At 43.7% G+C, this 15048-nt stretch overlaps 2 protein-coding genes across 3 annotated transcripts in view; one reads left to right on the top strand and one right to left on the bottom strand.

Annotated features, from left to right (window-relative positions):
- Positions 1-430: 430 nt before the first annotated feature.
- MTERF3 (mitochondrial transcription termination factor 3) lies at positions 431-13764 on the bottom strand. Of its 2 annotated transcripts, none has more exons than XM_035124752.2 (8): positions 13589-13764; positions 10733-11073; positions 9578-9730; positions 8426-8615; positions 4089-4236; positions 2064-2135; positions 988-1149; positions 431-678 (listed from the first exon to the last, which is right to left on the bottom strand). In XM_035124752.2, the coding sequence occupies exons 2-8, from the start codon at positions 11058-11060 to the stop codon at positions 484-486; spliced, it is 1248 nt and encodes a 415-aa protein (XP_034980643.1). In that variant the 5' UTR covers positions 11061-11073; positions 13589-13764; the 3' UTR covers positions 431-483. The 2 variants fall into 2 exon arrangements, with proteins under 2 accessions (XP_034980643.1, XP_060133679.1); XM_060277696.1 differs by lacking the exon at positions 13589-13764 and adding an exon at positions 11615-13573.
- A 126-nt stretch (positions 13765-13890) lies between these two features.
- PTDSS1 (phosphatidylserine synthase 1) overlaps positions 13891-15048 on the top strand; it is a 38849-nt gene continuing 37691 nt past the window's right edge. The window contains exon 1 of the mRNA XM_035124756.2: positions 13891-14198. Coding sequence (XP_034980647.1) covers positions 14020-14198 — 179 coding nt within the window. The 5' untranslated portion in view covers positions 13891-14019. The remainder of the gene's footprint in view (positions 14199-15048) is intronic.

The raw sequence follows: 15048 nt of genomic DNA, 5'->3' as shown, positions 1-15048 counted from the left end.
AGTGTTTTAAATGTATTTTAAAACTTTTTTGTATTTTGTATTTTAAAGCTTGTTTGTGTTTGAAACTTTAATCTTCATTGTTAACTCTACCTGACTAAGACTCAGTACTTCACTGGGGAGCCCTGGGTTTCCCCCCACAAAATTGGTGGCAGCGGAAGAATAAAGTAGTGGTGTACAGGTCAATAGTCCGTGAAACGACCGGGGGCTCTCTACAAACGCCACAAAAATACCAAAGCTTAACAGAAAAGAGCTCCAACAAATTCCCTCCCTCTCTTTCTCACCAGCAAATCGGTAAGTATTATTGCCTTTATTTTGGGTCTTCTTTTGGTATTTTGTCAGCAGTATAAAATATGCCTGTTTGTATATTTTCAAGATGTAGGATTAGATGAAGTAGCTTCACAAGTTGTCATTTTTGCCACAAAACGTGCAATTAAGAAAAACACCTTCAGATTTATTTTATCAACAAAGTTTGTTTCTTTTCTTTTACAGTGTTTTCAAGAAAATGCAGAAGTCTTGTTTTTCTGCTTTGGCAACATCTGCGCAGAACACATCATCTGGCAGCGATACCAGTTTTTCTAAGGAGATATAATTGGGCTGTTTGGGATCATATTGTGCTCTTCCAATGAATTTAAGAAACATGTGTCTTTCTTTGATGCGCAGCAGCTTTGAATTAAAAACCTGAAATAAAAACAAAATCAATGCTAATGACGGAAATTGCCAAGACTGCCCTCCTATGTGCACTTACTTGCTAGTAAGACCTACTGAAAACAGTAGGACTAACCTGTTAGCTCAAACCTGCCCACATTTGCTATGTGGCATTTAAGGCGAACAATCATAGCTACAAATTGATGCCATTCTACAGTATATTAACCTATGCCTTTCCATCACACAGTTTGTAGACTACAGAACTTTCCCTTCAATACAGTTCCCCGTTTTCAAACTTCTTCCTATGACTGCAGTTAACTAGGTAGCATCCAAGAGTCTCACCTGAGGAAACTGAACCATCATGCTGTGGGGAATGCCCATGACGTTGTGCACGTAGTCAAAGATCTCTGTTAGCTTCCTTTTGCTTATACCTAAATTCTTGGGGATTCTGTGTGCAATATGCCGAATTTCGTTCTGACTAAAACCAAGTTCCAGCTCATACACCTGAAAAAGAGTGATTATGATGAAGTCAGCTGATGTAGCTTAAAACACATCAGGAAAGAGGGAAATATGTTGACAAGTGATGAGACACAGGAGAGGCACTTATTTTTATTGTATTGTAGGTTGAAAACTTTCAATAGAATTTCAGATTAAAAGAAGGAGAGGCACTTTTGTAGCAACCTGGAAGCTGCCCAGGCAGCTTATAAAGAAGAAGAAGAAGGAGAAGGAGAAGGAGGAGAAGGAGAAGAAAGCCTCCATCACATTTGCGCAAACTGCCAGGTATGAAGTCCATAGTCTCATGCTTACGAGGCCACCACAATTCTTTTCAATAAAACCTGAAGTCCTCTCTTGTGCTAGAGGAACATGTGTAACTACTAAATTATATTGGAAGTCTAAAATTGCCATTTTCACTCATGAAAAAGTTCTAATGACCCCTGCTTGTGCGTAAGTCTTTAAAATGCCATTTTATCATTTGTCTCTTCAAAAACCCGAATAAAATGGCACAAGGAGTTTTGGCCGATACTTTGATTACCCTTAGGATCTCATGTCACATACAGTGAAGGAGTATTGCTGAACTGACTGGTGCCTCCTCATTCCACTGATGGATGCTTTCCGTCATCAGGAGACACACTAACTGTATCAGAGTTTGGGATCAGAGCTCCAGTGCTTGGGCAAAGGAACCAGCAGCAACCCTTCTCTAGGATTCCAGCATCCACTTTGGCAGCGTTTTTAAGTAGCAGATTATAAGACCAAGTTATTATTCACGCTACACTTTGCCACCTGACACGTGTTAAGTTGTGCCGCCGCCTGTGCAACCCTATCTAGGCTGCTGTACTTCTTATATTTCCTGTTACATCTCTTAAAGCTTTTCTAAGAGCTCAAATGGCTAACTACTCTAAGATACTACCCTAACTTACCTTCAGATTTTCTTTAATAGGCTCAAGACTGTCAGTCAGTAACCTTGGAAGACGAGTTACTACATCTCTGGTCTGCATTTTAAATACAAGGAAGGAAAAAAATAATAGTAAGTAAAGTAATGTGTATTAGATAATATCTGCTTAAGATAAAAGAAATTTGTATTTGCATTTCTTTACTGGACATTTTTAAAACAGCACTGAATTATTCTACTTGAAAAGGCGTACATTTTCCACTGGGTGAGCAAAAGGCCCTCAATATGTGGCATTTTTCCTGCACAGGGGATTTTTTCCTGTACAATAATGTGTGAAGAGACTTATTTGTTCTAATATGATTACAGTCAAACCTCTACTTACGTCCGTCTCCGCTTGCATTCATTTCGCCCAACGTCCGCGGCAAACCTGGAAGTATCCAGCGGGGCTGCCGCCATTTGGGGTTGCAGGAGTGGTGATCGCCGTTCGCACATGCGCAGAAGCGGGCAATCGCCACTTGCACCTGCACGCAACGGCGCCTCTCCCAGCGACCTGTTTCAACCTCCGGACGGACCTCCAGAATGGATTATGGTCGCAGGTAGAGGTTCCATTGTACATGCAGTCTTGGGCAGGTCACTATTGGAGCAATGCTATGTACCTCTCTGCTGAAGCAAGCCCCACTCTTCAATAGGACATACTCCTGGGTGTGTACAGTATTTCAGCCTGTGTCTCAGGATCAATGAATATATGACTATCTTTCCTTCATGTGTACTGTAGGGTACTGCATGCATCAGGGGTCGCAAAGTGCCCACCTCACAGCCAGAGGGAGCAGAAGGGAAGCCCTGCAATGCTTGGCAGAAGTCTCTCCCCCCCTTTGTTTCATAGTCTCGAACCAAGGATAAACTGAAAGATTAGATCACCCAAGTCAGTGATGCCACTAATTAATGGAAGCCCAAATTAAAGAACAGATCCGGCCTGGGTGATTCTTTACACAGAGTTTCACCCTTCATGCTGCCAGCTTCCAGGCACCACAGGGAAAGGCTTAAGTGAGGTGGAAGGAGTGCTGGTGTGTTCAGACAGCTTCCCTAAGGCTGGGTCCACTTGCCTAAAAGCCTCAGCTCTGTAAGCAGAAACTCCAAAGCTACGTTCTGGGGTTCTGTTTGGGATTGTATGGTTGTTGGCTCTACCCAATCTTGTTTGGGTTGCTGCTGACCGCCTTCCACTGTTTGCGTTGCGGGTGGGGTATGGCAGCTTTAGGGAACATCAGGCCTCTCAACATTCTGGGGTCCTGGGGCTACTTTTAAGATACAGTGGTGCCTTGACTTACAAATTTAATTCATTCCGAAGGCACCTTTGTAAGTCGAAAAATCCGTAAGTCGAAAAACGCCATTGAAAATGTGATTTCCCATAGGAATACATTGAAAACGGAAAAATCCGTAAGTCGAAGCAACCCTAACTAAAAATTCGTAAGTAGAAAAATCCCTATCTAAAACCGCCGTGTCCCCCCCCCCCCGGATGTCGAGACATTCATAAGCAGGCGCCCATTATCCCCATTCGTAAGTCGAAAAATTCGGTTGTCGAGTCGTTCGTAAGCCGAGGCACCACTGTACGTTCTACCACAGGCCAGCTATGTATGCTGCACCTGTGATAAGCGTGTGTATTTGACAGAACAATTTCAAAAAGGCTTTCGTAGGACAAGTTCTCAACATATTGTGCAGCTGAACCTCCATTCTGTGATCTTGTTGTCTGAAATTCCAAGTCAATTATTTATCTGTTAGCTTAGGCATTATTCCATATAAAATTAGTATTTCAGGATGACTAGCAAAGAAATTGTAATGGGTGTTCCTCAAAAATCTGGATGAACTAGTTTGAACTGTCTGCACAAGGTTGTATACTTTATATATGGTTCTAAGAAGATAATAGTATTTAAGAAACAGCATTTTAGGTCCCTGTAATGCGAGAGATATTAGCTACCTGCTTGTGGAATTTGTTTAGTTATTTTAACAATAGGCCCTCTGCCCCAACCACCATGACCCAAGTGAAAACAGAAGGCACCTTTTGTACATTGAGTCCAAGTTCTTTTTGGAAGAAACCCAGCCTATTATCCAGTCTTTCCACAGAAAAGAGAAGTAAATATGGAGCCCCTGAGACCATCTGTGCAATTGCTTCCTTGCTGAATTTTTTTGATGTTAGATATGCTACCCTGGAAGAGAGAAAGATCCAAATTAAAATGAGGGAAATAAGAAAGGCCATCATTTATCCAGCTCTGCCAGTTCCTCAGCAGTATGTTTCAAAATGACGGATGTTGTAATAATATTAACAAGCAAAGCTGCCAAGAAGAAGGGTGGAAAAGTCTGCAGGTATGACAAAAGCAAAATACCATGATTTCCAATTAACGGCAAAGAAAATAAACACCCTTGGTGCAAAATATTTTATGCCTGGATTAATTTAATGATTGCCAGCTGTATTTAAACAAAAATTATGTCAATATCAGCCCATGATCTTATTATTAAAAAAATGGCTTGCACTGAAAGAAATGTCCATTTTCACCATCAAAACTGGCAATTTAATGAAGGTGATCTGATGAACTAAAGGGCATCTTTAGAAGAAGAAGAAGAAGAAGAAGAAGAAGAAGAAGAAGAAGAAGAAGAAGAAGAAGAAGAAGAAGAAGAAATCACAGGAACAATCCTAAACATCTACACATCCTACATCGACATACAGGTGAAGGAGAGAAGCAAATCAGGTTAGCTGCCACTACTGCCAATCCTGCCTGCTAAAGACTAGGCCCTTAAAGGCTATGATATGCCTACTTAAAAGATCTCAGAGGGATATAATCCTAGGTTCCCTACCACAGTATACTCCTCTTAGCCGTGTCTTTTTGTTTCCACTGAGAAGGTGAAGGGAGCTGAATGGAACAAGTTGTATGTTGTGAAATTCTCCCTGTAACCGGGGAGAAGGGGAGCCACAGAGGCAAGATAATGTGAGCTCAGTGGCAGAACATCTGCCTTGAACATAGGTCCCAATTTCAACCCCTAGTACATCCAGGTCGAGCAGGGAGAGACTGCCTATCTGAAACCCTGGAGAGCTGCTGCCAGTCAGTACTGACAATACTGAGAGCAAGATGGATAAATGGTCTGACTCAGTTATAAGGCAGCTTCCTATGTTCCTATGACTTGTTCCCTCCAACCAGTAGGGGGCAACCTTTTGCAGCCTAAGGGCCACATTGCCTTATGGGAAACCTTCTGCAGGCTGTGTATCAGTGGTGGGCAAGGCCAGAGGCAAAATGTGGATGCAGCAATCCATGCAACTCTTACTTGTGTATAGTAGGGTACATTATAGCTCAGTTGATAGAGCATGGAACTCTTAATCTCAGGGTCGTGGGTTCAAGCCCCATGTTGGGCAAATGATTCATGCATTGCAGGGGGTTGGAACAGACGACTCTATTCTAGCCTTCTATAGTTATATAGTAGGCTACTTTCCAGCTATATAAAAATCAGTGGTTTGCATTTACAACTGCTGCCTCTTCATTCAGGCAAGCAAGAAATATTACATAGTTCAAAGACACATTCCAAGCAGGGCAAAATCACTCCATGAAGAGCAGAAACAGTGAGGAATGTGTCCTATGGAGAGTCCTGAGGGCCAGATATAGAGAGCTCTGGAGGGCACAACCAGTCCCTAGGCCTGAGCCCCCCCCCCCCACATCTTAACGTTATGCTCAGATTGTGAGCTCCTCTATGGACAGAGACAGAAATACTGACGAAATGTATATTAGGTACCCTGACCCCATGGAATAGTGGGATACAAATAAAATAAAGTAACACCTATTAATTTAAGGGGTTTATTTCAGATAGGACAGAGCTGCACATTTAATAAATTTATACCCTGCTTTTCTCCATATGTCTCAATGCAGCTTACAAAAGATGCAGTACAGAACAAAGCATACAATATCTCATTGGTGGCTCAGTCACAAGACTAGGAAGCCTGTGCACATCTAACTGGGAGCACAGGGTCTAGAGCAGACATCCCCAAACTGCGGCCCTCCAGATGTTTTGGACTACAATTCCCATCTTCCCCGACCACTGGTCCTGTTAGCTAGGGATCATGGGAGTTGTAGGCCAAAACATCTGGAGGGCCGCAGTTTGGGGATGCCTGCTCTAGAGAAATACACTAAGTTAGGCAATGCTAAACAAATTATTTTCAATGTAGTCTACCAGCTGTTGCTTCAGCCCAGCTTTACAAAATACCACATCCTGCTTCTGTTGCATCAGCTTATGCCACTACAGGAAGATACAAAACATTTGCATACTACCGCATCTACTTATCTAAAAAGCTATCTGAGTTCAGGCAAACATCATTTAGGGTCTGTTATCACAGGAGCAAGAAAGGCCCCTTTTGAAACCCTGGCAGGACAGCAGTTGCCAGTCCATGAAGACAATACTGAGGTAGATGGGCCAATGGTATGAGCTGGTATAAGGCAGATTCCTCTGATCCTAATGTTAACTATTAATTTGGTAGTTAACAGACATGAATACATTTTGCAGCAGCACAAGTACAATTGCACACTAGATTTTAAACCTGCTCAGATGCCCCAATGCTCAGATGCCCCAGCCAATTTTGAATCCTTTTTTCCTGTTACGGTAATTGCATTCAATGTTCTGGAGAGGCATGTAGGAACTACAACAAAACAGAGCATTGTGGAGTGCTCCTCTTCAGGGTTCCCACCACTGTCTTCTTTTGAGATATTCCATTATATTCCCCCGACTCGTCTCCCTTCAACAGTCACCTAACATTTCATAGCCACTAAGTAGACTCATTCCTTAGTACTGTAGGGTCTTTTCAGTGTTTCCCACCCCAGTTTCCCCCCACCCTTGAATAATTTTTGTTCTTCTGCAGATCTTGGGGTTCACCCAAGCCTGCAAACACTTCTGTCAAGCACAGGTATGGTACTCTTTTGGCTACATAAAGATGCAGCCTTGAAAAATGTTTAATGATTAGTATACATATTTATGAAGAGATTGTATTGATGCCTCATTTTTAAGAGCCATCATTTCACTGCTCCAGACTGTCTGAGCAAATTATTGCGTGAGGCCTATGCAGGGTCAATACAATTACTCAACCCATCTGGTATATAAAGCTTTTTATTGCTCAGCTTTGCATTCTCTCTCTGAAGCGGATACTGGCAATTGCAAAAATGACACTTTCACTTTAGACAAATAGATCTATGCTCCTGTTCATTCTGTTTTAACTGCATTATGTTTAGGATGAAGGGACACGGGTGGCGCTGTGGTCTAAACCACAGAGCCTAGGGCTTGCTGATCAGAAGGTTGGTGGTTCAAATCCCTGCGAAGGGGTGAGCTCCCATTGCTCGGTCCCAGCTCCTGCCAACCTAGCAGTTCGAAAGCACATCAAAGTGCAAGTAGATCAATAGGTACTGCTTTGGCGGGAAGGTAAATGGTGTTTCCGTGCTGGCCACATGACCCAGAAAAACTGTCTGCGAAGAAACGCCAGCTCTCTTGGCCTGTAAAGCGAGATGAGCGTCACAACCCCAGAGTCGTCTGCGACTGGACTTAATGGTCAGGGGTCCCTTTACCTTGACCTATCTTTAGGATGCAGTAATCTTCAGCCAGAACAGTCAATTAATAACAAGCCTTCAAGAGGAAGGGTGAGACAGGAGAAATGCATTTCTAACCAACTTCCTAGTTTCCCCATTTATTTTCTACCACTCCACCCTGCCCAACAGCCTCTAGGAATAATTCCAATGACAAAGAATATTTGAATTTGAATTCCACTCCCACAATACTATTTTTTGTGTAGTTTCCCCTACACCTAGGTTCATGTTTACGACACAAGATTGATTCTAATCCTCCTTACTTGAGAAAGCTGTCCTTTAGCTTAGCTGGTGTCTACATAAAGCTAAACTGTTCTGACAACTGCCATGTTCAGAAGAATGTCTGGAACAAAATTCTGCGGTTATGATTCAAAATACTTTGCTATTTCTGTTGAAAACAGACCAAGTATCTCCCATGCCCAGCTTCAGAAAATGTACCAATGAAAGCAAAACTTATGTATTAAAAAGGTTTGCTCATTTTGGGACTCCATTTGGAAATAATCATTTGCAATAACGGAGTCTGACCACCTTCTGGATAGCATAATCAGCACCTGCTGATGCTTGAACACTTGAAATTGTGGAACAGGATCACCAGCAATCCTTCCCCTACTACAACATTTGATTGAGAAGGACAGCTTAAGCAGACTGTACAAAATCCTTAAAGCAAAGTAACATATTTCAGGCATACACCGACGAAATATAGGAATATTTCAGGCATGTGGATAATGATAGATGATAGATAGATGAGAGAGAACAAGATAACAGAATACAGAAGTCATTTTACCTTGTCTTTAGATCTTCCACTTCTTCTCTGAAAATATAGGGATTTTTTGTGAGGAACGGCCCAAGCTGCTTATCTTCCAAGCCAACATCCTTGAGAAACAGGATGATGTTTTTTATATCTTTTTCAAAGTCCAACTTGAGAAATAGCTGGCCCGCAACTGAACGTTTTTCCACTTTGGACAAATCAACTCCTGCAGCACATTCAAACATAAATTTAGTGGGATGCTTAATGGAAAATTCTGGATTTCTAATAGTGTAAGAACGTACAAGTTTGTGCAAAGTGTCTTCAATGCTTTTTTATGGTATGTAGCAATGTTATCTATTGCTGCCAAAAGGAGCTATGATACAGCAGCTCTGAACTACTGAGGATAATGGCAGAATGGACTCAAAGGCTGCCCTCAGGTTTTTACTTATTGGGGTTTTAAAATCTGCAACAAACAATCATATAATTGTGGATTGATTGAATGGGTTGGTTTCACTCTCTAGAACAATTCTCTGTGGCTCTCTGTATGTTGTTGGACTACAATTTCCATCATTCTCGAATACTGGCCATGCTGGCTGGAGCTGATGGGATTTGAAACCCCCGCCTGGAGAGCCATGCATTTCTTATCGCTGTTCCAGATGAAGCCATTCAGAAAAAATGCTGTCATAGGCATCTTGCAATTCAACATAGTACTTTTGCAAACCTGAAGCTGCAAATCTTAAGGTCCACGTAGCTAAAATGAAGCCGTTCTAAGCAAGTTCTCATTTTTCACCGATTCCTCACAGTTCACACCGACCTGCTTCCTGTCCTTGAAAAATGTGAAAGGTGCTTTTGCAGTGCTTTGCATTTTCCTATCCTCACTATACCCTTCTTGCTTTGTGGTCTATATTTTTGAATATAGGGATAGCCAACATGGTGCTTGGACTGCAACTGCCCAAGCACTATGGTCAGTGTTGATGGGAGCTGCAGGTTCAACATCTGAAGGCCACAGCTACCTCTGCACTATACATTCTGCTGCTATCATGCTGTGCATGCAAAACCATTTTTTTGCCATTTTACTGTATCAAAAGCAAATAATGACTTTGTATGCACAGCATCATGATATAGGAAGAAAAGGCTGAAGAATCTTTAGCATATATTGAAGAACCTGCCCAGTACAGCTATGCTTACCTAGAAGCACCAGCTTCTGCAGTGTTTCTGAATGATCAACATAATCTTGAAGCGAGAACGATTCAAATGGAAGTGGTGGCTCAGCCCTGATCTGAAGAGCCTCATCTTCTGAAACTTTCTCAAAAGGGGAAGGCGGCAAAGTGCCTTCTAATCCTGAAGGTCATTAAGGAAAAAGAACCATTGAGAAAACAACAGATATAACATTTTCTCTCTCCCTCTGTGTGCGGCATTTACCTTCACAGAGGCCAGTGGGAATATAATACCAATAAGTCAGGGAAGAGAAATTTCACAATTTAAATTTAGAACCAGAGTGATCATCAGCTTTCTGACAGTGAGATATTCTGCTATGCAACAGTTACTGAGAAAAAATGAGCATAAGGACAGAAAATAGACACTGAACTGGGAATGGGTTAAGTTAAGTTACTGTCACATTATTTCATTATTGTGGACAATTAACAAGTGTTCACTGATCCTATTGTTCCTGTTTGTCTGACTTTCAACAGCAACTGGGATATTACTGTTCAAAGCAATAGAAGAATAGACAATGCATAGTTATTGAGGAGTCCTATCCTATGTATTCCAAACAGGGATGGGTATATCTGCCATTTTCAATTTCTCTCAGTTTCTTATTTTCCAATCTTAAATCAAGTCCCCTGTATTTCCGTATCAGTTTGCTTTTTTTTATTTAAAGTCCTCATAATAGTACACATTGTTATGTAATACACATTTCTGCAAAGGAATGCTGCCTAATATAACATTATTTTCTCTTATCTAAGGTGAAGATTTAGTATGCTGGTGTGCAAGGAACAAAAATAACTGTTCTTTTGTTGGGCTGTCGTGACCTAAGTTATGGTTGGCTTAGCATTACATTTCAAACCTGGGCTCATGATTGTCTCTCTCCAAACAGGCCATAAGCCATAAACCAGGATTTGGATGCAAAGCTAAGCCAAACCATTGACTTAAATCCCAGCAGTTCAGGAAGAACTGAGCCCTTAAGAGTTTACTGACAAACAATAATTTGGAAACATAATCCAATAATTCCAAGCCTTGTTACAAGTAAGCAAGCGATGCACAAGAAATGTGCATTAAAATCTAAATTTTAGATATGGCGTTAGGAGGGTCACAACTTCCATACATATTTTATTCGTTACATACCTTCTTCATGCAATGCTTCAGTATACGAACTGGATATTATTTCAGTTTCTGGTCTGTTAACTAAGGATGAATTATTATCTGGACTCCGATTCAGTTCAGTGCTTGAACTACAGCATCGTACATGGTTATCAAAAAGTACAGTCTTAGAGTTCTTTAACACTAGTTGACATGAGTATCTGTAAGGACAAAACAATGGCAATCCGGATTGTTGAAGAGGAAGTGTCCATGTTTTGACAGCTTGCTTTCTTAGCTGTTTTGCACTATTCACAATACTGTTTTTCTTTAGCAAGGGGCAACATCTGGATATCTGTCGAGTCAATGAAGCCATCTTAGTCAATATTCTGTCAAAATTGAGAAAGAAAATGGTCAAGGGAACATTCAAACCAATTTTGTATGCATAAAAGTTTACACAGGAACAATTAATGAATTCAATTAATATTTAAGCAGAACTGAAATGCATTCAGTACCATTTTGCAAAAGTATTATTTCACATATAGCAAAGGTCTAAAGCATCCATCCCCAAACTGCTGCCCTTCGAGGACTACGAGTTCCATCATCCCTAAGCATTAGTCATACTGCCTGTGACTAATGCGAGATGTAGTCTAAAACATCTGGAGCATATCAAGCTGGAGAAAGCTGATATAAAGCAATATACTGTAATGTTACCGTCATGCTGTATAAGCGTAGAGTAGCAATACTTTATTGAAGATGTTTTTGGAATACTCCAACAATCTGAGTCCTACACAGCAGCAGGGGTCCCACTGCTAATTCTGGAGCCTCCTGGCTGTGCTACTCCGTCTTCTTGCTGTCACTACCCATTTCCCTGTCCTTTCTCAGCAACAATAGGAAGGAAAAGGAATAGCAATAGCAGCCTCCACTCACTTGCCCTCCATTCCTCTGAGTGGTGATGCAGATAAGCTCCACAGCAGGTAGGAGGCAGCAGCAAGCAAATGGATACTGGCAGGAGGACATGGATCCACTCAAGGAAAAGTGCCCACTGAGGACATGAGTACCTTTTGAACTTTCCCAAGCCTCCCCGCACAGCACCCCTAGAGCTAACACTGCTATACCACAGAACATAAAACAGAAGAAAATGTTAGCTTAAAATATCACAATTTTCCATTATTTCAGGTTGGTATATCTCCCCGTGGAGAGTAAGAATTGACTTCAGTAGTCAAGCAAGGACACACACTCTCTCTCTCTCTCTGGCTTGTTTATGTGCCACAAATAAATTATGAACTCTGGTGCATTTAGGTTGGCTGGCTAAGATGACTTGCTGCCAAAAAGAGAAGACTGCTTCCATCATAAGTCCCACCTGCACAGCCCCACTCCACAACATTGGATTCGCAAGTATTGTGGGGGTATAACTCCCATCATCCACCACCCATGTAAAACTGGCTGGAGATGACTGGAAAAGTTGCACCAGGATTGTGCTAAGAGCAGCTCCCTGGTATGGTATCAGAGAAGAACATGAAAAATGCCGTCTGAAAAAATCCCTAGATTTGGTGTGATATTAATTTGAGTGTCTTTTTGTAAACTGTTGTAAGTGACGCTTGAGGTTCCAAAGAGGGGCACAACTAATCTACGTAGATAACTGCTTGTGTCAGAATTGCAGCTTTAACTTCTATGTAAATATGGACAGAATTGGGCTACACATATCCTGTTGTGCTCAATGGCCCTTGCTCTCAAGGCAGTGTGCACAGGATCCCACCTTCATTCTCCCAGCACACGGCTACATAGCCTTATGCAGTTTATCTGGAGAAGGGCCTTAGCTCAATGGTAGAGCCTTGCATGCAGAAGGCCCTAAATTCAATCCCCTGCATTCTCCAGGCGGAGCTGGGAGAGTGTAGACCAGCTGCTCTCAACCTTGAGTCCCCAGATATTGTCAGGAATATTATCTCATGCAGATGACCACAGTGCCTAGAGACAGATAGGTGGACTGCATATCCACAGCAGTGACCAAAGGAGAAATGACTGCTGGGAGGAGTGCAGAGAGAATAAACCCCATGGTGTATTTGAAACCAGACGCCTTCATTTGCCCAAGCTGCAATAAAATATGTCTCTCCCATTGGTCTGGCGCTGTAACTCTCAAACTGTTTGACTTTACCCTGATGGCGCACTCTTCCATTGCCTCTCAAGACAGCTGGATGCCAACTAAATTACCCTGTCCATCTGGCTGGGTTTCCCCAGTCGCTCTGGGCGGCTTACAGAATACACAAACCATAATAAAGCATCAAACATAAAAAACAAACTTCCCAAAACAGGGCTGCCTTCAGATGTCTTCTAAAAGTTGTATGATATGATAGCTCAGTTGGTAGAGCATGAGATTCAGTCTTAGGGTCGTGGGTTCGAGTCTCAGGCTAGGAGAAACATTCCTGCATTGCGGGTGTGTGGATGTGTGTGTGGACAAGATGACCCTCAAGGTCCCTTCCAGCTCTGCAAATACCATTCCCATCATCCCTGACCCCTGGGTCCTGCTAGCTAGGGGATGATAGGAGTTTAGTCCAACCACCTCTGGGAACCCAAAGCTGAGAAAAGCTGCTGTAGACAATACTGTACTGAGCTAAATGGACCCAGCAGCCTGACTCTGTATATAGGGCAGCTTCCCACGTTTCTGGTTGCAAACCCCACTGAACCCAGAGACCGGGCCTGACTTCCGAGCGAAGCATGCAAACTGATTGGGGCAGAGAAGCGAATCGAGACGAACCGAATCAAGAGGCCCTTCGGGGACGCAACAATAGAAGCCGCCGTTCCAAAGGGGATTCCTCGAGGGGAAGATGAACTCGCACCAGCGCTGAGTCCGCAGGGTCCAGCCCCGAGGCCCGGCTCTGACAAAGACCTAAGCGAGGCGATTACCTGGTGTCCCGCCGGCGCCGGCTTGTCCCTGTCAGGAAAGTCCCCGGCTCGCTTCAGCCATGCAGGCCCTCGCCTGCTCCGGACTCGCTGCAGCGGTCGCGCTCCCCGCTCGGGCGAATGCTTCTGACGCGCGGGAAGGAGGCGAGGCTCCCCAGCCGGCTCCTCCCCGCGGCCTGCGGCGGCCCAGCAAGGCCCGTCCCTCCGCAGCGCCTCCTCTCCCCCCGCGTCCCCTCCTGGGGCCGCCGCCGCGGCGCCGCTGCAGCAGCCTGGCCAGCCGCCCAGCGCGCTCCCTGCCGTCTTTCCACCCCGCGCCGGCTCCTTCGGCCGCGGTCGGGCTGAGGCGGCGGGAGCGGGTCGCCCCCGCGGTGGCCGCCGGCGAGGCCAGGAGGCGGCGGAGGAGGCGGCGGAGGCGGCCGCCGGTCGGCGAGGCGATGGCGTCGTACATGGGCAGCCGGACCCTGAGCAAGGACGACGTGAACTACCGGCTTCACTTCCGCATGATCAACGAGCAGCAAGTGGAGGACATCACGCTGGAGTTCTTCTACCGGCCGCACACCATCACCCTGCTCAGCTTCACCATCCTCAGCCTCATGGCCTTCGCCTTCACCAGGTGGGAGAAAGGGGTTGGCAGGCGGGGAGGGGAGCGAGCAGCTCCATTGGGGGAAGAAGAAGAGGAGCCCCCCTGGGGCAAAGTAGGGACTGCGGTGGGTGGGGATGGCGACGGTCAGCCCTGCTGGGGCGGGCGGAGAAGGGCTTGGTCCGGTTCACCACCCGAATGAGGACATCTCTCACGAGTCCTTATGTTCCTCCAGGGAAGAAAGATGGGCTGCCGGTGCCATCGGTTCTTCCTATGCACGTTTACCGAGGTGTAAGTTCCACTCAAAAAATTAGGCAAGTTCCCCCCCCCCCTCCGTTATCTGAGAAAACACAGAATCGCGAAAAAGTACTGGTACCCTTTTCCTGATGAATTTGCAAACGTGTCAAAATCAATGGAAGCAGCAGAAATTCGTTTTACTTATTCCCCCCTGGTGTTTATCTGCTTTCTTATTCCCCCCATCGATCAACAGTTCAAGTAATGAATTCCGAAAGGTATTTAAATAGGTAGCATATTCATTCATAAATGTAAATTCATTCATTTCCCCAGATGCAATCAACCCAATTAATTGATTCAGAAAGGTATGGAAGATGAATTTGTTTATAATCAAGAATTCATTCATTGGTTTCCCCAGTATACCCAATGATCAACAACCCAGCCAAACAAATTGAACTAAATAAAAATTGATTCCCCCCCAGTAAACTCAGTTGATGCAATCCCCAACAGAATTAAAATGAAAATTTTAATTCCTGCTAGTATAATACATTCCTATGTATAGAATCAGCATTACCAGCTGTAGACTTAAATGAAATCCCTAATCCCTAGAAGTAAAGCTTTTATGTATACTGTACAGTTAACTTGTTTG

This window comes from Zootoca vivipara, chromosome 8 (genome assembly GCF_963506605.1).
Source record: "Zootoca vivipara chromosome 8, rZooViv1.1, whole genome shotgun sequence".
Lineage (NCBI taxonomy): Eukaryota > Metazoa > Chordata > Lepidosauria > Squamata > Lacertidae > Zootoca > Zootoca vivipara.
This window is presented reverse-complemented; position numbering and strand designations above follow the sequence as displayed.